The sequence below is a fragment of the Cryphonectria parasitica genome (genome assembly GCF_011745365.1).
Source record: "Cryphonectria parasitica EP155 unplaced genomic scaffold M406scaffold_3, whole genome shotgun sequence".
NCBI classification, from domain to species: Eukaryota; Fungi; Ascomycota; class Sordariomycetes; order Diaporthales; family Cryphonectriaceae; genus Cryphonectria; species Cryphonectria parasitica.
Genome location: NW_024468911.1, coordinates 253,756 through 274,386, shown reverse-complemented (window position 1 = coordinate 274,386; position 20,631 = coordinate 253,756). Strand labels below are relative to the sequence as shown.

At 54.9% G+C, this 20,631-nt stretch overlaps 6 protein-coding genes and 1 non-coding gene across 7 annotated transcripts; 5 read left to right on the top strand and 2 right to left on the bottom strand.

Moving 5' to 3' along the window:
* Window positions 1–646: 646 nt before the first annotated feature.
* Window positions 647–2,768, bottom strand: M406DRAFT_355333 (uncharacterized protein; the record flags this gene model as incomplete). The annotated part of the gene is made up of 2 exons (XM_040923140.1): window positions 2,230–2,768; window positions 647–2,104 (listed from the first exon to the last, which is right to left on the bottom strand). Coding segments are annotated over exons 1-2 (1,746 nt in total), but the record flags the coding sequence as incomplete, so codon positions are not given.
* Window positions 2,769–3,175: 407 nt separating this feature from the next.
* On the top strand, window positions 3,176–4,383 carry M406DRAFT_321330 (siroheme synthase middle domains-like protein). Its single transcript, XM_040919492.1, has 2 exons — window positions 3,176–3,330; window positions 3,469–4,383. Exons 1-2 carry the CDS (start codon window positions 3,226–3,228, stop codon window positions 4,138–4,140), a joined length of 777 nt encoding a protein of 258 aa, XP_040777661.1. The 5' UTR covers window positions 3,176–3,225; the 3' UTR covers window positions 4,141–4,383.
* Window positions 4,384–4,564: 181 nt separating this feature from the next.
* On the bottom strand, window positions 4,565–6,025 carry M406DRAFT_337650 (uncharacterized protein; the record flags this gene model as incomplete). The annotated part of the gene is made up of 4 exons (XM_040921276.1): window positions 4,565–4,644; window positions 4,678–4,807; window positions 4,850–5,541; window positions 5,614–6,025. 4 exons carry the CDS (start codon window positions 6,023–6,025, stop codon window positions 4,565–4,567), a joined length of 1,314 nt encoding a protein of 437 aa, XP_040777660.1.
* Window positions 6,026–8,739: 2,714 nt separating this feature from the next.
* Window positions 8,740–11,308, top strand: M406DRAFT_274107 (bifunctional catalase-peroxidase Cat2). The gene has a single exon (XM_040918209.1). It carries the CDS (start codon window positions 8,866–8,868, stop codon window positions 11,149–11,151), a length of 2,286 nt encoding a protein of 761 aa, XP_040777659.1. The 5' UTR covers window positions 8,740–8,865; the 3' UTR covers window positions 11,152–11,308.
* A 797-nt stretch (window positions 11,309–12,105) lies between these two features.
* Window positions 12,106–13,607, top strand: M406DRAFT_327822 (FAD/NAD(P)-binding domain-containing protein; the record flags this gene model as incomplete). Its single annotated transcript, XM_040920260.1, has 3 exons — window positions 12,106–12,166; window positions 12,288–12,718; window positions 12,816–13,607. 3 exons carry the CDS (start codon window positions 12,106–12,108, stop codon window positions 13,605–13,607), a joined length of 1,284 nt encoding a protein of 427 aa, XP_040777658.1.
* A 778-nt stretch (window positions 13,608–14,385) lies between these two features.
* Window positions 14,386–16,462, top strand: M406DRAFT_254991 (putative cytochrome P450; the record flags this gene model as incomplete). Its single annotated transcript, XM_040917002.1, has 5 exons — window positions 14,386–14,544; window positions 14,619–14,947; window positions 15,016–15,200; window positions 15,326–16,163; window positions 16,261–16,462. 5 exons carry the CDS (start codon window positions 14,386–14,388, stop codon window positions 16,460–16,462), a joined length of 1,713 nt encoding a protein of 570 aa, XP_040777657.1.
* A 634-nt stretch (window positions 16,463–17,096) lies between these two features.
* M406DRAFT_t50 lies at window positions 17,097–17,192 on the top strand. The gene has a single exon. It is a non-coding gene; the product is annotated as a tRNA-Asp (tRNA).
* The last annotated feature ends 3,439 nt before the right edge of the window (window positions 17,193–20,631 follow it).

Here is a 20,631-nt window from a genome sequence, read left to right as displayed (position 1 = left end):
CACCAGCAGGGTTGGCATTGTGAAGCAAAAAGGCCGATGTGAGTGTTTTCAATCTGGTGTTTATGTGAGAAGCAAGTGGGTGTTCTTGACGGGACGACACATCAAGAGGCCAAGAGGAAATGGCCAAAAAGAAGAAAACAGAATAAAATAATGACCAAGTAATGTGGATGATAGATGCTCCCTTGTTCATGGCTTCGAAAAGATTTGCCAGCCGCCCGCTGATTGCCCCTGCGCCTTTCCATCCCCAAAAAACAAAAACGCCGTGCTATGGACATTGACTCCATCTGAGTGGTGCATATGCCTGTCTTCCCCGTCATGAACCCGCTCCATTGGTGTATACACCCTCCCACCTCTCTTCGACCCCGTCGACAGCCTTTCGCAGGCTGGCGATCTCGCCGTCGAGCTCTTCCATGTTCTTGTTCAGAGCGCTAACCTCCTCAAAGCGTCTGGAGCCCCGCGCGTTGTTCACCATCTCCTTTACCAGGAAGCGTTGCTCCTCCAACACGACCAACCGCTCGCGAAGCTCCTTCTCTTCCGTCTCGAGCGCCGACACGGCCGTGCTGGCCTCGCTTGCACCAGCTAGGCTGGCTGTCTCGGACCCGGGGTCGGCCAGCTCGCCGTTGCGCAGCGGCGAGAGGGCGGCCGCTGCTGAGCCGGAGCTGTTGTGCCGGTCATTTGCTGTGAGCAGCCTCCGGTGGCTGTTGGAGGAGGAAGTGTTGCTCTTCAGCATCTTGGGTACGCTCTTCATAGGCAGCATGTATGTATGCAGAAATCCGCTGGCCGCAGTGTAGATGTTCTTCTGCAGCCTCAGCTGCGTCGGGCTGGTCGTCTTCATGTCGCGCAGCCGCTTGGCCGCGAGGTTATACTTGGTAAAACTGTCTGTCAGCCTCTTGCGCAGCTTGCTCGCCTCCTGGATCTGTGCATGCGAAGGGGGTGGCCTGTCGGACGAGAACTCGTCGTCTGGGGGCTGGAGTGCCACAAGCGCGCGCTGGAATGACGGCATGAGCATCTTGATGCCGCGTTCAAATTGGCGCAGCGTCTCGTAAGCACGTTGATCTGGGGGCTTGTGTGCCACGGATTCTGCAAAGTCACGCTTGGAGAAGATGGTCGTCTTGCAGTCGCGACACATGCGGACGTCGACGCTGATGTGGCCATCGGCAGGCGACTCCGCCTTCTCGTTCCTCGTCCCGCTGGTGACCACCGTGCCGTTGGATAGGAGGGGCTTGTTGACATTCAAGCCCACCTCTCCCGAGCAGAGCGTCTGCGTGTCTGCGCAGACCACCCGCCCACACATTCGGCAGTGGTGCCTCCTGAAAGACCACGAGAACTCCTGCTGGCAGAACGGGCAGCGAGGGACCTTTGCGTCCTCCTCCCACGTCACAACCGACTGTTCCAGCTGCTTGCGAACGTTCTTCTGTCCGGCCAGGCTGGCGACGGGGGACAGCAGACCGCCGCCGGCCCCTGCTGCCTCCTCGGGTCGGTTCGCCAGCAGCTGTGTGAGCTTTGTGAGGCGCTTCTCGAGCCGCTGGATCTCCAGGTTCTGTCGCTCGACCTTTTTCCTCCGAATATCGGCAAACGTCTTGGTGTGGTCGACCATGACGCCGTTGTGGTCGTTGTAGCCATCTCTTGACTTGTAGCAGGTCTCGCAGACACGGCACCAGCAGCCCCTAACCGGGTCATGGTTTGCGGATCTGGACAGCCTCATCTGGTACATGGTGTGGACCTCGCAGAACAGCCTGCCACAATTTCTGCAGTTGATGCTGCCAGCCATGGGCCCCAGGCTCTTCCCACATGCTGGCTCCGTACACCTGTCATTTCCCGTAGGCCGTTGCCAATGTTTCCTAGTCACCAGCTCTTCAGGATCGATCACGGAGTCGAGGGGCGGCCGGGGGCCGGACATGCTGGGAGGGGGGGTCATGGGCTGTGTCTCGTTAGACTCGAAGACGTCGAGGCCCCGTAACTTGGAGTTGATGAGCGTGAGCGGCTGGAAGCGCTTCGCCTTGAGGACCTGCTTGTCGAACCACGTCTTGACCTCATCTTGTTCTATGGCGGGAAGCTCCTGGTGGTTGTCGTCGATGTGCCGGTTGAGTTGAAGCAGTGTGAGCTACAGAAATGATGACCAGCAGAACGTCAGTATTGTTGATACTGCCCACACAAGGGTTGACCAGTGTAAATGCGAATGACCGGAAGAAGAGAAGGGGGGGGGGGTGGGGGTTTGCGAGCTCTTACCATTTCCTCCTCACAGATCGGACAGACCAGCTTTGTGCTGGAGGCATCGCCATTGGAAGGGCCGCCAATACTGATCCTCGATGCGAGGTCTTGAGGTCCAAAATCGGGTACAGGGCTGGAAGATGGTGGAGAGAAGGAGTCGCGGGAGTTGGAGTACTGGGAGACGGAGCTGGAATCGGACGGCGCATAGGGGCTCGTTGCCCTCGGGGTCCTGGCCTGCTGCTGGGGCGGTGCGAGACCTTTGCCGCTGCCGAGCACCCTCCCTCCCCCAAGCTTTCGACCCGACATGATGGGCTGCGAAGGCGAGGGCGGTGACGAGACGTCGCCCGTCAGACCGCGGGAGGGGCCAGAAGGGTGAGGGTGAAGGCTGGCTAGTCGTGTCGGACGGCTGTCTCCTAGTAGGGCTGGGGTCTGGCGAGGCGGTGATATCGATGGACCAGAGACATCTCTCCCTCTCTTGAGTTTGTGATCACCTTCTGTTGCTGATCTTCGTGGATGGGACAGTTGTGAGTGTTTCGAAAGGGGAGGGGGGAGGGGGCTGACTTTGGCGTAAGGAGTCTCGAAGGTATACGCAAGGTGCTTGTGAGACTAATTGATTAGGAACATGGCCGTCTGAGCCGCTAGGACCCTGAACCTCGCAGGGCTCATAGTGGGGGAAGGCACAAGTATAGCACCTGATCGCATCAGCTCGCAGGGCGTCCCTTGGGGCGAGGTGGTGATGAGGCAAGCGTGCAAAATAGATGGGTACCTAGGTGTCGCATACTCGTAGTAGGGAATTCATGGGTATTCTGCTAACAGTATCTATGGAATGACGCTTATCGTTATCGTTTCTTCTTTGATGATTCAGAGTGCTATGAATACTGTTTTTTTGCTTTTCTTTTCCTTTCCTGTCCCTCCCTTGAAAGCAAACATGAAGGGCCCGTCAAGGTTGTTCTTCTTAACCAATGATTCCCTCATGACTCTCCCTTTCTCTTTTCCTCCTCGGCCATCAGCAACATGAATGATCAGGACGGTGAATTTCCTGCGGTCCAAGGTGGAGGCAGCCTGATCCTCGCCTGGCAGATTAGAGGCAAAAAAGTACTTGTTGTTGGCGGCGGCGAGGTAGGTCTACGAGCAACAGTCTCATAAAGCTTTCCCTTATCTCCTGCCCTACCTACCTCTTGAAGGATTCTCATTTTTGTCCCCTGCTTCCCGGCTCAGAGGAGTGGCCTCAATTTCCTGGCTGACTCTGAATCCAAGGTCGCAGCAGGGCGCATCCTCAACTGCCTCAATGCCGACGCTATCGTCACCGTCGTCTGCCCCACGTCCGGCCTTAACGCAGAAGTAGCACACCGCGTTGCGCGCAGCCAAGTGATGCACGTCGACCGCCGATTCCAGCCATCCGACCTCGACGATCCGGCCATCAGCCTGGTCCTGACGGCCATCGACGAGCCGCAGGCGTCCACGGAGATCTGGCAGCTGTGCCAGGCGCGTCGCATCCCCGCCAACATCGCCGACGTGCCGCCTGAGTGCGACTTCTACTTTGGCAGCGTACACCGCGATGGTCCCTTGCAGATCATGGTGAGCACCAATGGCAAGGGCCCCAGGCTGGCCAGCACTATACGAAAGGGCATCGCGAGCTCGCTGCCCAAAGATGCCGGCGCCGCCATTGAGAGGGTCGGCAGGCTGCGCGCCATGCTGAGGAAGGTCGCGCCTGGGAGTGACCAGGTGAGCAGGAGGATGGGGTGGATGATTAAGGTTAGCGATGCCTACAGCTGGGAGGCGTTTTGCGACTTGACAGAGGAAGACATGGAGAATTTGCTCTTGTTCTTCTCGAGAGGTGAGGTGCCGGACCTCGACCTCATTAAATCCATGAGGGAAGTGCCAGATTATGTCTTTGATGGTTCCTTTGGGTTTTCAGTCGGCTGTTAACGACGAGTTGTACCCGAAAGTTTGGTGGGAACAGGAGGGAAAAAAAAGTAAAAAAAAAAAATACATGGTACAACAGAGGGCCCCAAAAGAAGAAGAAGAAGAAGAAAGAAAGAAAGAAAGAAAGAAAGAAAGAAATTGATACCCGGGCTGGCATGAAGGAGGCGTTCCGGTCTTCGCATCATGGGGTCCTAGATGGTAGCACGGGATGCCGGATGAGATGAACAATCCTGATTTATATTTTCCAACTTTTTTTTTTGTCTTCGACAGTTCTGTGAGAAACCAAATGGATATCATTATGTGCTCGTTCCATCCTGTCTTTCCTTTCGTGTTGTTTGACAAGCTCTGCGAACGCGGGTCGTTGTTGGACCCCCCCGAGGACAAGGTGGAAACAATTTAAGAGGCTACCGAGTGAGTTCCGCAGGGATTAATTGTCTGCCCTGTCCAACAAGCCACCTACTACAGCCCATACTGCCCTCTGCTTCGTATCGGACAGAGCATCATCAACTCCTTCACCTACACTACGTCCTGACGCGATGCCAAAGATCTTGACCCGGCTTTCAGAGAGCACGAATCCTTCACAGGCAATCTTGGTTACCCGAACGGCAGGATGGAACATGTCTAGGGCGAGATGCTTCCACACGTACCGACCCAGAGCCTCGGTAAATGGCTGTTGTGCCCGCGTGGGTTCAGCTGGCGTGGTCGCACCGGCTTGCCCAAGCCCAGAGTCCCAAGACCGCCAGGCCCAGCTCTCCTCGTCCTTTCCACCGCCCAGCCTCTTGCGCCTGACGGACCCGAACGTATCCAGGACGTCCACACTGCCCGATGCGTGTTGCTTGCCAGCAGCCTGACCCACGGCTTCGGCTCGCTCGGCCTCGGAGGCCCTGCCCACCCTGAGGAAGCGACGTAGGTCGGTGTGGGGAATAATGACGTCTATCGATTTGATCCCCAGAGGCGTCGCGGGCGGTGGGCCGTCCTCGGCCTCGTTGCCCTCTGTCTGGTCCTGCCCCTTACCCTCGTCTCGCTGCCCCTGGTGAAGCTGCGCCACGGCAGGCGCATAGAAACCCAAGGTGAGCGACACGTCTCTCGTGGACCGGTCTGTGGCAGACTTCTCGGCGTGACTGATCCACCGCTCCAGTGCGCCGACGAGACTGCGGGTGCCCAGGCTCAACGAGCTGATACGGCAGTCAAAGGTGCGGCTGACAAAGTCGATGATGACGGTCTTGAGCGGGCCGGGCATACGCAGAAGGAGAAGAGGAAGATGCAAAAAGTCGTGGTCCTCCTCGCCAGGTCTACCCACCCCAGCAGCCGGTCTCGCCTGGAGAGTGGGGAGGAGCAGGGCAGCGCACTCGGTATTCTCATACTGCATGGAGATCTGCAAGGCCCTCCTTCTGCCTGGTGGTGCTGTCCCAGGGTCCAGCGTGGAGGTTGAGTCATCAGGGTCCTGCTGCTCCTGGGGCACCGGCGGCAGAGGACTTCCTCCGCCCTCGGAGCCAACATACCTCCCAACCAGATTCTCAAGCCTCACCCACCCCATGGCCACGACCTCTAGGGCACCAGCCCGTCTCATAGCTCCGTCATCAGCGGCACGGTCCAGGCCAACCTCCACGCCCCGGACGACATCGCCCACGAGAAGATCGCGCAGCCGTTGGGATAGCACGTGAAGGCGACCTTGGACCAGAGGCTGGGAACCAACGTAGAGGGGTGAGACGCGGTGGGTGGAGAAGGTTGTGTTGAGGAAGGGCGGGATGGCGTCGTCGGTGGGTAGAGACGAGGTGGAGGGTTGGGAGGGCGATGTGTCAATGCCGCTGGGGCTTGCATTGGACGGCGCTACAGGTGAGATGGGGGGTTGGGCGTCCGAAAGGCGCCTGCGCTTTCGAGGGGGCATTGCGGGTTGTGAGAGCAAGTGAGTCAACACTGAACACCCGTACTCGGAGGTCGTCGCGTCAATTTCGGAGGATAAGTGTCAGGTGGGGCCCTCAGAAAATATCAAAAGGGGTCCTGATGAGTTTTGTCGCGTGGAGGATGACAAATATCGGCGAAAAAGGAGGTTGAGGCGGCTCAATGGCAGGGCACATGTGTCGTGGTGGATGCCCATCTAGGTGATCCAGGGCGGCGGCTTGACTGCTGTTTGGTGGTGGAGCGATACGGATGTGCACATTGCCGTGGCCCACGGTGGAACCCCTAACCCTGGCCAGGCCAGGCCATGGAAGAAGAAACACAGCTGAGCACCCCCACCGCCCCATAACCTTAATCGAACGTCCAGGCTTCTCTTCTTCTCTTCTGCTTTTTACTGCCTTGGTTCGGTGTTGATACGGACCCAAGTCGGAGTCTATCCTTTTAGTAGCGATGTTTGGGAGTTGTGACTTGATTTTTTTCTTTTACAAAAATCAAGATGTGTCATACTGAAAGTTTTGGGTGTATTACATATGGGGATAATGCCTTTTGATGGCGTTGTTGGAGGAGGAGGGGCAATAAGAGAGGCCTATTGGTTGGTCTGGCTAAACTCAGGCTCAGGCTCAGGCCTTTACCCCAACACGCCCAAGCATCAAATGGCGGCTAGGAAGGTTCCTCCCTTCCCCTCAATCACAGCTGCAGGTAGAAAGGCAAACGACGGCTTAGCCCAACTACCATTGTGCTCCGACTTAGTACAGCCTACTCGACTCGCAAAAAAGGTTACATTGCACTAATTTTTTCTTTCTTTTTCTCTTCTAAAGAAACAAAGTGGTACTGTACCAAGTCAGCAGTCAAAAACCGACACCTCGTCTACTACTGCATGTCTTTCTTGCTTTACGCCAAGAGAGAGTGACCGGCAGACTGGGACTGAGAAAGGACTGCTGTTGTTGCTACTGCCATCAAATGTGGATTCTCCTCGAGTCTTAGACGTCATACCCCAAAAATGTGAGCCGGGCTCTTAGGGGCTAGACCGAGCTTTCTCCGGGGCCGGGGCCCGCTGCACACTCCAAATGGTACTGTATCGATTGATTCCAGCGGAAAGTCAGAGAGTGTCAGGGATAACCCCTCCCGTGCTCTGCGGGGTACTCGTAACACCGGCCGCTCCTCGATCGAACGTTTTTACTTTTCACAAGAGAACATTTTGCATAGTACTGTATGTAGTACATAGTAGCAGGACTAAAAGGAAAAGAACCCAACGAAAACCTTCTTGCTCCATTCATTCGAGCCCCACCGCCGACCGGACACGTGGTGGAGGTGGGTATCCTCATCGATCCGAAGGGGGACAATTACAAATCATCCCAAAGCTACGGCAGCTTCCCATGGTGGAGACATACCTTGTGGCACACACGCCGCGCGTCTGACGCAAGCTGTATCCCTCCCTGATGACTCTATGAGCAGTACTATGACTGTAGGAGAGCAAGGACAGAGAGGCGATCGACGTATAGAACAAACGTCCAGAACGCCATGCCAAGGACGCCTTATCTCGCCCCTCCCTTCTCTTTTCTCCAGCGGGACTAGCACAGCAAAGGGTTATGGTGTCTACAGTAGCACCAATCATCTAGGTGCAGTAGTGTTCAGACCCCCAAGGAGTAGGCGGGGTTCTCGGAGGTGATTGAAACCACTGGCGTTTGGGAACCACGTTGTTTACAGTAGTCTGTCTGTCACCTGCCAGCCAGCCCAAAGTCTGAGACCCTGAATTGACCTTTTATTTTTGAAACTCCCTTCTCTTTTCTACCTTTTGACAACCCAGAAAGCAGCAGTTGGTTGGTCTCGAAACCATGTATGAGAGTATAACATGTATGTACACAGTGCACTCTATGACTGCCTTCATAGTTCAACGGATATACTATATGCACTGTTGCCATACGCAGTTAAAAGTACATGACAGCGCAATGAAGAAAAGCTACCAGGAGTACCCCACTCTGGACAGCCGTCCCCGCCATATGCCGAGCTAGGGCTCAGTGGGCCGAATGTGCTCAAACAGGAAATACATATGCACCAATCCACCCCCGGCCGTTCTTTGCTGTTTCTCTGTCGATCTGGGCTGACAGTGGTAGTACGTAGACGCAAGAGCCAAGAGCCAAGAAAACACCAAGAAACATATTACGCGTTGCGGTAGATATTGTCGATTTTTTCGTCTTTTAGTCTCTTCTACTTTCTATTGCTTTGTACGTACCAAACCTGCGGCATGCAGGCTGCCCTCCTTCCCTCTCCCTAACAGATCTCAAACGTTCTAGGATGTTGAGTTGGGGAAGGAAGGGAAGAGACGGCCGGGATAGGAGAGATGGGGAACGTACCCCGGTACTTACCCTTAGTCTGGTCATAGCGGTACACTGTGGTACCATGGTGGAATGGGCAAGAATCTTTGGACGACATGGAGCTAAACTTCCCCTCCCCCCTCCTTCCCTTTCCCCTCCACAGGGGATGACATTATACGCTTCTCTGATTCGTCTGCTTAGTGGGAACACACTGGATGACCTTTGCCTCCCCCCCCTTCCTTCCTCTTCCCCCTCCTCTCATTGCCCGTGCTTGCCGGCCTTATATATCCCGTGAGCTTCTCCCCCTCATCTCCTCTTCTTTCTGAGCCTGGCTTCCTCGTACGTTATGAACCTTTCCACCATCCGCGGGGCCAGCCACATTCAGTTCCCGCTCCTCCGTGCCTCGCTCTCTCGTACACGCCATCGAGTCTACCACTACCCCCAACACTCCTCTTCTACTGCAACCTTTAATACACAACATCATCTACGATCAATCTCGACAACTGCCGCCAAAATGGGTAGCGTCGACAAATGCCCGCTGCACAGCAATGTTGCCGGCGGCGGCACCAGGAACAAGGACTGGTGGCCTGAGAGCCTCAAGCTCGATGTCCTCCGCCTTAACGGCGCTGAGTCCAATCCCCTGGATAAGGACTTCGACTATGCCGAGGCCTTCAAGTCCCTCGATTATGCCGCCCTCAAGAAGGACCTCACTGCCCTCATGACCGACTCCAAGGACTGGTGGCCTGCCGACTGGGGCCACTACGGAGGTCTGATGATCCGCATGGCCTGGCACTCTGCCGGCACCTACCGTGTCTTCGATGGCCGTGGTGGCGGCGGCGCGGGCCAGCAGCGCTTCGAGCCCCTCAACAGCTGGCCTGATAACGGCAACCTCGACAAGGCCCGTCGCCTGCTGTGGCCCATCAAGCAGAAGTACGGCAACAAGATCTCTTGGTCCGACCTGTTACTGCTCACTGGCAACGTCGCCATGGAGTCTATGGGCTTCAAGACCTTTGGGTTCGGTGCTGGACGCCCTGACTCCTGGCAGGCCGACGAGTCTGTCTACTGGGGCAGCGAGAAGACAATGTTCCCTGAGGGTAACGAGACCCGTTACTCCAAGGCTGTCAAGGAGCTGCAGCAGAAGGGCACCGCCAACGGCGATTACGACAAGGACACAGACATTTACCACCGTGAGCTCGAGGAGCCCATGGGCGCCACCCACATGGGTCTCATCTACGTCAATCCCACGGGCCCAGACGGCATTCCCGATCCCGTCGCTGCCGCCAGAGACATCCGCACCGCCTTTGGCCGCATGGGCATGAACGATGAGGAGACTGCCGCCCTCATCGTTGGCGGCCACGCATTTGGCAAGACCCACGGCGCCGCCCCCGACAGCAACTGCGGACCTGCCCCTGCCGGCGCCAGCATCGAGAACCAGGGTCTCGGCTGGATCAACAAGCACGGCTCCGGCAAGGCTGGCGATGCCATTACCTCGGGCCTGGAGGTCGTCTGGACCACCACCCCGACCAAGTGGGGCAACGGCTACCTTGAGTCTCTCTACAACAACGAGTGGGAGCAGGAGACGAGCCCCGGCGGCGCCCCGCAGTGGGTGGCCAAGAACGCCGAGCCCAGCATTCCTGACCCCTTTGATGCCAACAAGAAGCGCAGGCCGACCATGCTGACGACCGATCTGTCCATGCGCTTCGACCCCGCCTACGAGAAGATCACCCGCCGCTGGCTTGACCACTTCGAAGAGCTCGAGGATGCTTTCGCCCGCGCCTGGTTCAAGCTGCTCCACCGTGACATGGGCCCCATTGACCGCTACCTCGGCCCTGAGGTGCCCAAGGAGGAGCTGATCTGGCAGGACCCCGTCCCCAAGGTCGACCACCCTCTGGTCGACGACAAGGACGTTGCCGAGCTGAAGAAGGCCATCCTTTCCGCCGGCGTCGAGCCCTCTCGTCTCATCGCCACTGCCTGGGGTTCCGCCTCGTCCTTCCGCATCACCGACAAGCGTGGTGGCGCCAACGGCGCCCGCATCCGTCTCGAGCCCATGAAGGGCTGGGCTGCCAACAACCCTTCGCAGCTGCAGGAGGTCCTCCGCGCCCTCGAGGGCGTCCGTGAGAAGTTCAACAGCTCCGCGTCTGGCGGCAAGAAGATTTCCCTGGCCGATACTATCATCCTCGCCGGCAACGCTGCCGTGGAGAAGGGCGCCAAGGACGCCGGCCACGACATCACTGTCCCCTTCACCCCAGGGCGCACCGATGCCTCCCAGGAGCAGACCGAGGTTGACTCCATTGCCTTCCTCGAGCCCAAGGCTGATGGCTTCCGCAACTACGGCAAGTCCTCGGCTCGCGTTCGCTCCGAGCAGTACCTCATCGACAAGGCCCATACTCTGGGCCTGACGCCGCCAGAGCTGACCGTCCTGGTCGGTGGCCTGCGTGCCCTGAACGCCAACTACGACGGCTCAGCTCACGGCGTGTTCACCACGCGCCCTGGCCAGCTGACCAACGACTTCTTCGTCAACCTGCTGGACATCGACACAACCTGGGTTGACGCTGGCAGTGATGGAGAGCTGTGGAAGGGCATTGACCGCAAGAGCGGATCCCAGAAGTGGACCGCCACCCGTGTCGACCTGGTCTTCGGCTCGCAGTCCGAGCTGAGGGCCATTGCCGAGGTGTACGGCCAGGCTGATGGTCAGGCCAAGCTGGTTAAAGACTTCGTGGCTGCCTGGGACAAGGTGATGATGCTGGATCGCTTTGATGTCAAGAAGAACAAGCAGTCGACGAGCTCTGCAAAGCTGTAGAAAGATCAAATGAGGGAAAGAGAAAATTCTGATGTTGCAGCGAGTTATTACCAGCCTTGAATCACCCCATTTTCTGTCTGCCATGCAGCAGTTCTACTCCTTGTCATCAGCATAAGACACGAAAAGATTACAAAAAAATAAAGACAGAGTTCAACGGAGAGTTACATGAACTTGCATGTTGCGTGAATGATTTGCAGAACTATGTTCATTCCCGCCTGCGTGCGTGCGTGGACAGCACTGATGTTGTCAAGATTATCCACACAACCTTTAATTACAGTGAATTTTGCCGGAACATGCGCCATTGATCTGCTACGAGGCAGCTCTCGAGGTTGTTCTGGCTGAGACCACAGTACAGTACCTCTCTGCTCGCATTTCACCTATCAGCGTCCAGAGGCTGAGACCAAGCTCGGCTGTAAATATGTCCACCGTTCTTAGAGTTGCTGCAGTGATGTGTCAAGTACCCCGCCAGACCAGGGAGGGGAAAGAGACCCCTATAATGAGGAGACACTCCCAGTTCCCCGTGAGATGTGTAACTCCCAAGACATGATTTATCCAGAAGGCACGAGACTTCAACCCCGCAGAGCTCAGACCTGACAGCAGACCCTGGTGGCAGAACTTAGGCCCCAAGTGGCTCCAGCCAGTCTTTTTGAGGGGATATATCGGGCTTCCGTCTCTCTGACGTTGGAACGGCTAATTTAAGTACTGCTCCTTGCGTCGATCCTCGGCTGCCGGGCTCAAGTTATCCCCCTTAGGAGAAGCAGCAGTTAGTGCTATCATCAAATAGCATTTGGACTCACTTTGTTCTGATTCTGTTACTTTAGTGTTATTGTTACATGAACGTGACTGTGGCCCAGCTGTCTGACCCAGCGATACTTGTCATCGTTGATTCTTAACGCACCGCAAGATTTTCCCCAGATTTTGTCCGTCATAGTCAGACGTATAAATTAAATCGCAATGACGGTCTTTATCAACGGGAACACCAAGACTGGCGTCAAGGTGACCGTGGTCGGAGCCGGTACGTGATAATTTACATGAGAAGTCCCCCTGCCCCCCATTAAATCTACATGTACTACAATGACACAACTTCATTTTACTGTATCGAGTGATTGTTGAGACCTTGTCCATTCTTCTCGCAGGCTTTGGGGGCCTCTCGGCGGCAATAGAGTGCCATAGACAGGGACACGACGTGGAGATCTACGAGTCCTTCTCGGAGCTGAAGCAGCTGGGCGACATTATCACCTTTGGATCCAATGCAGGACGCCTCTTTGCGCGGTGGGGCCAAGGCTCCGTCACGGACCAGTTCAGGCCCCTGTGCATCGACACGCACTCCTCGGGCTATGGGTTTAATATCCACAAGTGGGACACCGGCGAGGTCGTCTACACGCAGCCGTCTGTGCCGTACAACGCCGAGGCTCCCTACTTTAGTGGCCATCGTGGGGAGCTGCACGAGGTTGTGTTCCACTACGCGAGGGACGACTTGAAAATCCCTATCCACCTCGGCCGCAGGATAGAGAGGTACTTTGAGGATGAGAAGGAGGCCGGTATCATCCTGGATAATGGAGACAAGGTGTGTGTCCCTCTCTCGTCCTTTCTCAACTCGTTCCGGTCTATAAGTACTGCAAATATACTGAGCCCCTCCTCCAATTTCCAATTTATTCCATCAGGTCACCTGCGATGTCGTGATCGCCGCAGACGGGGTACGCTCCAGGGCGCGCAAGATCGTCCTGGGCTTCGAGGACAAGCCCAAGAGCAGCGGATACGCGGTGTGGCGGACCTGGTTCTCCAACAAGGACATGCTCGCCGACCCGGAGACGAGGCAGTTCTGCGAAAAGGGCGACACGTTCAACGGCTGGATCGGGGCGGACATCCACTTCCTGTTCAGCACGCTCAAGGGCGGGTCCGACTGCTGCTGGGTGCTCACGCACCGGGACGAGCACGACATTGACGAGAGCTGGAGTTTCCCTGGCAAGCTGTCCGAGGTGCTGGACGCGGTGCGGGCCTGGGACCCAATGGTGACGAGGATCATCTCCAAGACGCCCGAGGAGAAGCTTGTGGACTGGAAGCTGGTGTATCGAGACCCGCTGCCGACATGGGTCAGTCCGAAAGGCCGTATCCTCTTGCTGGGCGACTCGGCACACCCCTTTCTGCCGACCTCGGCGCAGGGCGCGGCGCAGGCCGTGGAGGATGCCGTCACTATTGCAGTCTGTCTACGGCGGGGTGGCAAGGAAAACGTCGCCCAGGCAGTGAGGACGCACGAGAAGATTCGCTATGAGAGGGTCAAAGCGGTCCAGAAGACGGGCGAAACGACACGGGACATGTGGCATAATGTAGACTGGGAGGAGGTGAAGAAGAACCCCGAGAGTATCCAGTTCCCTAGGCAAGAGTGGATCTTGGAACACGACGCTGAGAAGCACGCTGAGGAGGCGTACGAGGAGATTTCTGCTTTGTTCTCATAGGAGGAGGATGTTTTGGCATAGATCAATACAGTTGCTCCGGCATTCACCTTTTCATTAATGCATATTCGAATTCTCGATGTTACGACTTGTTTTGGTGACTATACTGTTATTTTTAGAACGACCAGTAAGTCATGATTTCAAGGTTTATGGATCAAGATTGAAATTAGAAAGATACAAGGACTTCACAATCATCTAAATTCAGTTTACAAGTATAATATAATCACTTCGTAGCGAGAACATGTCCAAGTGAAAACCCAGATGTTCTAGCCTGTCCTAGACGTTGACCGCAGGCACATGCAGCAACACCCCCTTCGATACAAGAGCGAGTCATACATCAAACATATGTATATGAATACATACGCACACATGTATCTGGGAAGCGTCAGCAATAGCCACACCGTTCTGAATGGGTATTATTGTGATTCGGCTGATCTGCCGATGTGGACAGACAAAGACTGCGGGGTAGGTGTCGATATCTTTTTCCCGACAGGATGCAAGGAACCTGTTGCGTCCTGTCACCTGGTAAGCTGGAGAGTCGGCAGTGAACACATTGCTCTGAGTACTTGATTTATTTACTTTTGTATTTACGCTGTGCTTGATGTTTCCCAGCTTCTGCAGGGAGTATTGGTTTCGTTCGACATTTGCTGGACCCCTCAGGCTTATTTTGTGAATATCGAGCTAATCCGAGGACAAATCTCTGGATCCTTTTGTGATCTTGGCAGAATTCTCAAGATCCGTCCTTTTCTAGTTTGCCTTTCCTTGCCTATCCACGCCCAGCATGTTGTCAGATCAGTTTGGCGGGCTTGTTGGGCTCATCGGTCTCCAGAAGCTGATGCAGGATGCGTCCCTGTGGAGACTTTTCAGCACAACGCTGGTGTTGGCGATCCTGGGAGTGGTCGTTGACTATGCCAGAATGTTACGGCTGCGGTCCAAAATGGTTTGTATATACATTTCATCCTCATGTTCCCAATTTCCATAACAGGATCTATTCTAATCTCCCAAGCGCACAAGCCTCCCGGACCATTACCATACCCGATTGTGGGAAACACCTTCATGCTTCCCGACCACAAGCCCTGGTTGTGGTTTGAAGAGTTGTCCAAGAAGTACAGCGCCCCTCTCGTCACGATATGGATAGGAAGAAACCCGACTGTTTGGATCAACGACGCCTGGGCAGCTTCGGAGTTGTTTGACAAGCGAGCAGGCATCTACTCGTCGCGCCCGCGCATGGTGGTCTTTGCGGAGCTGGGCGCAGGGCAGTCGAACCTTGTGAACATGTACACGTGGACCCCTGAACAGCGAGAGCGGTGGCGTGTGCAGAGGAAATTGATGCACTTTGCTGTGTATGTGTACATTGTCTTTTTAGAGACTGTCAACCACCTCTGGATACTAACTCCTGAGTGTCCTACAGAGGTGTCCAACAAGTTCGAAAGTACCGCAGCTTTCAGAACGATGAGAGCCGCGTCGTGGCATATGACTTGCTTCGGACACCGGAAGATTATGTGAAGCACTTTGAGCGATATGCCACGAGCGTGGTCAGCATCATCGGATTTGGGAGAAGGGTCTCGAGCAGCGAGGATCCTATCATTACAGAAGGTGAGTCTAAGACAACTTTCAGAGCGTACTATTATGTGATCTTTCAAGATTTGCTATTACGTACACTCATCCAGTGTTGTGTTGTAAGATCTTTCAACTAATACTGGTGAATCACTACTTGCTAGTTATCGCCGTGATGCAGCTGGCAGCAGAGCTGAACGTCCCGGGAAAGACGTTTCCGATGCTGATGGAGACGTTCCCTGCACTCGCTAGATTCCCCAATGCCTTGGCTCCTTGGAAACACGGACTCGGACGCAAGAGAGGTCACGGTTTCTTCTACGCCGTGGCAGAGGAGGCAGCACAGAAGCCAGGCCATGACGACAGCTTTGTCAAGTACCTCTTCGCCGAGAGGGAAAAATACAACCTCGACGAAGAGGAGATATCCAGCCTGAGCGGCAACCTATTTGGCGCTGGGTCCGACACCAGCAGCAGCACGCTGATCACGTTCGTGCTGGCGTGCTGCGCGTTCCCAGAGGCACTGGTCCCTGCGTGGGAGGAGCTGGACCGTGTGGTAGGCCCCGATCGGAGCCCACACTTTGACGACGAGCCCAACCTTCCATACCTGAGAGCGTTTGTGAAGGAAGTGCTCCGGTGGCGGTCCGTGGCCATCATCGGAGGCCAACCGCACTCGCCTACGCAGGACGACGTGTACAAGGGATGGCTGATTCCCAAGGGCACCTGGATTCAAGGCAACGTGTGGGCGATCCATCACAATGAAAGGGAGTTCCCTGACCCAGACAGGTTTAATCCAGAGAGGTACCTGCCGGGCCATCCAGACAGTAGGCCTTTTCCCGGCGAAAGGGGCTATATGACGTTTGGATGGGGTCGAAGAGTCTGCAGCGGTCAGGCGCTGGCTGAGCAGGGGACGTGGGTGACTATTGCCAGGCTGCTCTGGGGCTTCCACATCCAAAAGAAGAAGAGGCCAGATGGTAGTCTTGTGGAGGTTGACATCTTTGACTACACGTAAGATCTCGTTACTTGTTGTGTATTATTCACGCCCTTTTTCTGCCTAGAGAGATGGTTGATTTAACTAACCGTGTCATCTATTTATACATTACAGAAATGGCCTGAACATGCGCCCTCGCCCATTCGAATGCAGCATCGAGCCACGATCAGAGAAGATCCGAGCGACCATCGAGCGTGAGGGTCGACAGGCACTACAGGACTTGGAGCAGTACCGAGGCGAGAGCAAGTACCGCATGTCGACATTCTATAAGCAGAATGACCTGGCGATGAAGATGTTTGGCGATGGCGTGAAGTGATTGAGTCATCCTAGCATAGCATTTGCAGATGGACTGCTCCGTGTTGATTACTGTTTCAGTGACCAATGCATTCTCCTGGTATGGTCGTTCATAGTAGTAATACACATTGTCTCCTCTGTTGACTTTATCAACAACCAACCACGCCAACTGCAAGAGAACTGCATCAACCCTTACAGGCTACTTACTAACGTCATGAAGTAATCACTACTAAGTTGATATTATATAATTCTCCGTGTACAGCCAAATGTGTGTCCTTCACCGCCCCGGGGGGGGGGGGGGTCCACGACGGCGGGTCTTGTGTGTGTTTCCGGGTCCCGGAATGTCTAGTCATGGAGCACTAATTTCGGAAATCTACAGCCTCTTCATTACCTCAGAAGCCTCCACTGCAAAGCTCTATAGCCGTTAGCCACCATTCAACTAATCTCGGAATACCACCGAGCACACAACAACAAGACCCACTTTACACGGCGTTTCTCTCTGCTCTAGGTAAAGACCAAGGGCTTTCTGGCTTGCTCCACCGCTGTCTTTAGCTACATAAGTGCACAGTTTGAAGGGGAATTCAACAACCAGCAGACCCGCTACACTCGGCGCACAACGTCGAGCGTTTCCTCAACAGGGGATTCACACAAACACGTCTTTCGTAGTATAGTGGTCAGTATGCAAGCTTGTCATGTTTCTAAGAATAGAACAGCACTCGCTTGAGACCCGGGTTCAATTCCCGGCGAGAGAGATTCTTTTTTCGTTGTTGTGTTGAAGCCATCGTGAATTTTCAGAGATGATTCAAATGGTCTTTTTTTTAGTGCGCCCAGGGGTGCTTGGCTAGTTATGTAAGCGAGTTCTGGTTTGTATGACTAAGCCAATAACGACAGCCACCCAATAAGGACTCCTGAATTTATGCTATGGTCTTCTGTAGTGTAGGAGTTGATATCAGATCGTGTCAGTTTCCATCTTTCGTAGTATAAGAGTTGACAAACAAGCTTGTAAGCAAGTTAAGGGCAGTATGGCCAGGATAGCAGGGATTTTAGAAGTGTGTTGAGCTCCCAATTCAGTAATTGTATTATTCAAATAATTCCACATGCATGCTTTTTCTTATTGTTTTCCTGTTTTGAAATTGATACTTGAAGGTTTTTTTGTATGATTTTTCTCAAGCCATGGCAACATTTTATTTATCTACATCACAAGGCACAATAAGATGTGCTAGAGGATAGACAATGTTACCACTCAGGGCTTGAATAACATGAACAATAGCCTGCCTCCAGTAACTGCCACACATGCATCAAGTCATTACTTCTGCAGGACAAGTAAGTAGTTATTTAGTGTTGATATCCTGCAAAACATCCATCCGTTGACTGTTGAGTCCCAACCCAAGCTCCATATCCTATATCCATGTCCATGTCATTGCCCTCAATCTCTGGTACCTGAGGGTAGTGCACTACTGCGCAGAAAAGGACTCCGCTCATCGTTGGCAATGTTCGCCTCGTAAGATGTCCTGCGTCGATCGTCGTCGGCTGCACCATGACTACCATATGCCTGTGAAAACGTCCCCGAGACCGGCCGTGGCCGCCCAGCGACTGTCAAGGGTTCGTTGTTACCGCTGGCGTTGCTCTCAAACACATTGCGCATCCTCTGAAAGAGGTTGCCTCCCCGGCTTGGATTGTTGTTGCTGCTGGTGGCGGTGGCCTGGCTCGGGGCCGCGCTGACAGAGGACTCGGCACGGGTGCGCTGTTGGAACGGGTTGTACACTGAGCCCTTGTTGGCGTGGGTGGGCGGATTGCTGTTCATAGCGGGACTCGCGTCGCTGCGGAAGGGATCGTATTCGCCGTTGCTGGTGTTGCTGAGAGAGCTGTCGCCCCTTGGACGGCCTCCCCAGCTGGACAGATACTGCGGGTAGCCCGAAGGCGCGGGGCCGGGCCAGCTGTCGCGGATCACGGGCTCGTGCTTATCGGCGGCCAGGGAGGAGTGGATGGGCGAGGACTGCGCAGACGAGAGTGTGGTCTGGCTGTGCAACGACATGGGCACGGAATCGTTGCGGCCATGCCATGACGTGTTGGTGACGTCGCGGGGCACAAACGAGTCCCCATCGATCCCTTCATTGTTAGGATGTCTGGCAGTTTGTTGTTGTTGTTGTTGTTGTCCAGCCACAGAGGATCTGGGTTCTGGATTCCACCGGCTGTCTGACAGGCCATGGGTCTCTGCGAACTCACGCCCGCCCCCAACAGGACCATCATGAGTGGAATTAGTAGGTGTCAACCGGACTGGCGAGCGCAGCTCATTTTCATGGTTTGCCGCCCAGTCTGCGCGGACAAGACTGTGTCCTCCGAGATAGGAGCTGTCGGAGAGGCGAACAGGAGTTGTTGATCTCGTCTCGCGTGGACTCGCAAGGCTGCCAATGGATCCTCGTGACATGGGGCGCCGGGTGTCCTGAGAGCCCAGCGTGGTGACAGTACTGTGCTCTGCATTAAGAGAAGATCGGTCTCCGCCCAGATCCACAATGTTCTCAACGCCATCTGCATGGTGATACACGATTCTCTCGCTGGGCTCGATGGATACTTCGCCATAGGTAGAATCACCACCCTCAGCATCGTCGTCGTCATCGTCGTCATCATCATCATCGAAAAGGGCATCCGATCCTTGAACAGTATGCGCACTCTCGTCAGGTAAGTTGCCTACTGATTCCTGTTGGAATTGCTTGGGTGTCTCGGCACGCTCGAGCGTTTGTTCAGGGTCAGCCGGGTGGCTTGGAGTGGAATCGATGGCGGTCTGAGGCTCATCCTCCTCCATATGCCTATCATTTTCTCCTTCAACATCCACAATTGCTGCTGGCTCCGTCGCGGTGCTGTGGTCGTCTGCACCTTGTATGCTGTTGGCGGGTTGTGATGGACCAACTTCAGTCTCCTCGTTTTCTTGTGGAATGCTGGGTCCATAACCTTCTCCATCGTAATTCACTTGGGCGTCGAGAGTCGGTGATTTCTGCCCATGGATGGCCGGAGAAGGCTGGAATTGAGAGCTGTCATGCACTTCTGCCTCGTGGTTTTGATCATCTTGCGCTCCTTCAGCAACTTCTTTCGAGATTTCTGTCGGCTCAGCTTTGGGGGTGGACGTATTATCAGCATGATCGACCCCCTCAAGGCTTTCCTCAGCTGGATCACCCATGATTGCCGGGCCTTGCCGGCCGTGTTGCATATCAGGAGCAGGGGCAGGTTGAGGATCCTCCTCAGCCGAGTCAAGCTCTGCGTCGTTGGAAGGGTCGTCTGGATGGTGCAATAGAACATTGTCATCCGGTGAAACTTTGGCATCGTCATGCAGCGGCGGTTCCACGGCTGAGGCCGTGTCCTGAGACGTTTCGGCTACATCTTCACATTCAGACTGTATATCTTTGGGAGTGGCCGCCGCAGAATGATTTTCTGTAGCGACCTCTTGGGCAAGCTCTCGACGCGGTGTAGGAGGCACTGCAAATAGACCCTCGTCCTCTTCGTCATGAGCCGTGGTGGTGGCGGTGTCGGTGCGGATGGCGGGCAGAGTCTCCTCCCCAACCATGCTAGTATGGGTGTCTTTCTGGCTGTCAGCCTCCTTCGGAGCATCACTACTTGATGGCATCTCGGCATTATTTGGAACGTCATCAGGGGTCTCGTTGTCGTTGTTGTTACTGTCGTTTCTCATAATAACTTGAGGCTCGTTAGGCACGGCCGCCTCTTCTTCGTGGTCATGATCGGGCAGCTTCTCTGTGCTTGTCGATGCATTGGCAGCACCCTCGAGGCTTGTGTTCAAGTCCGCTGGTTCGTCGATCCCATGGGTCATGGTCCCTGGGATAGGCTCAACTCTATGATGATCGAGAGTCTCTTCGACTGGATGGCTGCTAAGATCTTGACTGTCACCCTCATCGGAAGGGGGTTGTTCGTGCGTCAAGGCCTCGACTGAGTTCTCGGAATGTTTGCCCTCCTTGATATCGTCATCTGGTGATTGCTGGACGGGGCCAGTTTCTTGGGAGTCGAGTGCGCCCTCTCCTCCCGGCTCCCGTCCCTCCATGACTTCGTCAGTGTCCTGGTGGGTGCTTTGCTGGGTATCTGGGGATATATCTTCGACGTCATGACTTAAGTCAACACCCTTGTCTTCTGAAACTGCATCTTGGGCGTCAGAGGTCCCGTCGATTGCAGTTTCTAATGCATGGA

What these genes read in the sequence shown, in the direction of transcription:
- M406DRAFT_321330 (XM_040919492.1), top strand. Translation starts at nt 3,226, where the DNA reads ATGAATGATCAGGACGGTGAATTTCCTGCGGTCCAAGGTGGAGGCAGC. An exon ending in TTGTTGTTGGCGGCGGCGAG is followed by an intron (nt 3,331 to 3,468) that starts GTAGGTCTACGA and finishes TCTGAATCCAAG; the next exon opens with GTCGCAGCAGGGCGCATCCT.
- M406DRAFT_274107 (XM_040918209.1), top strand. Translation starts at nt 8,866, where the DNA reads ATGGGTAGCGTCGACAAATGCCCGCTGCACAGCAATGTTGCCGGCGGC.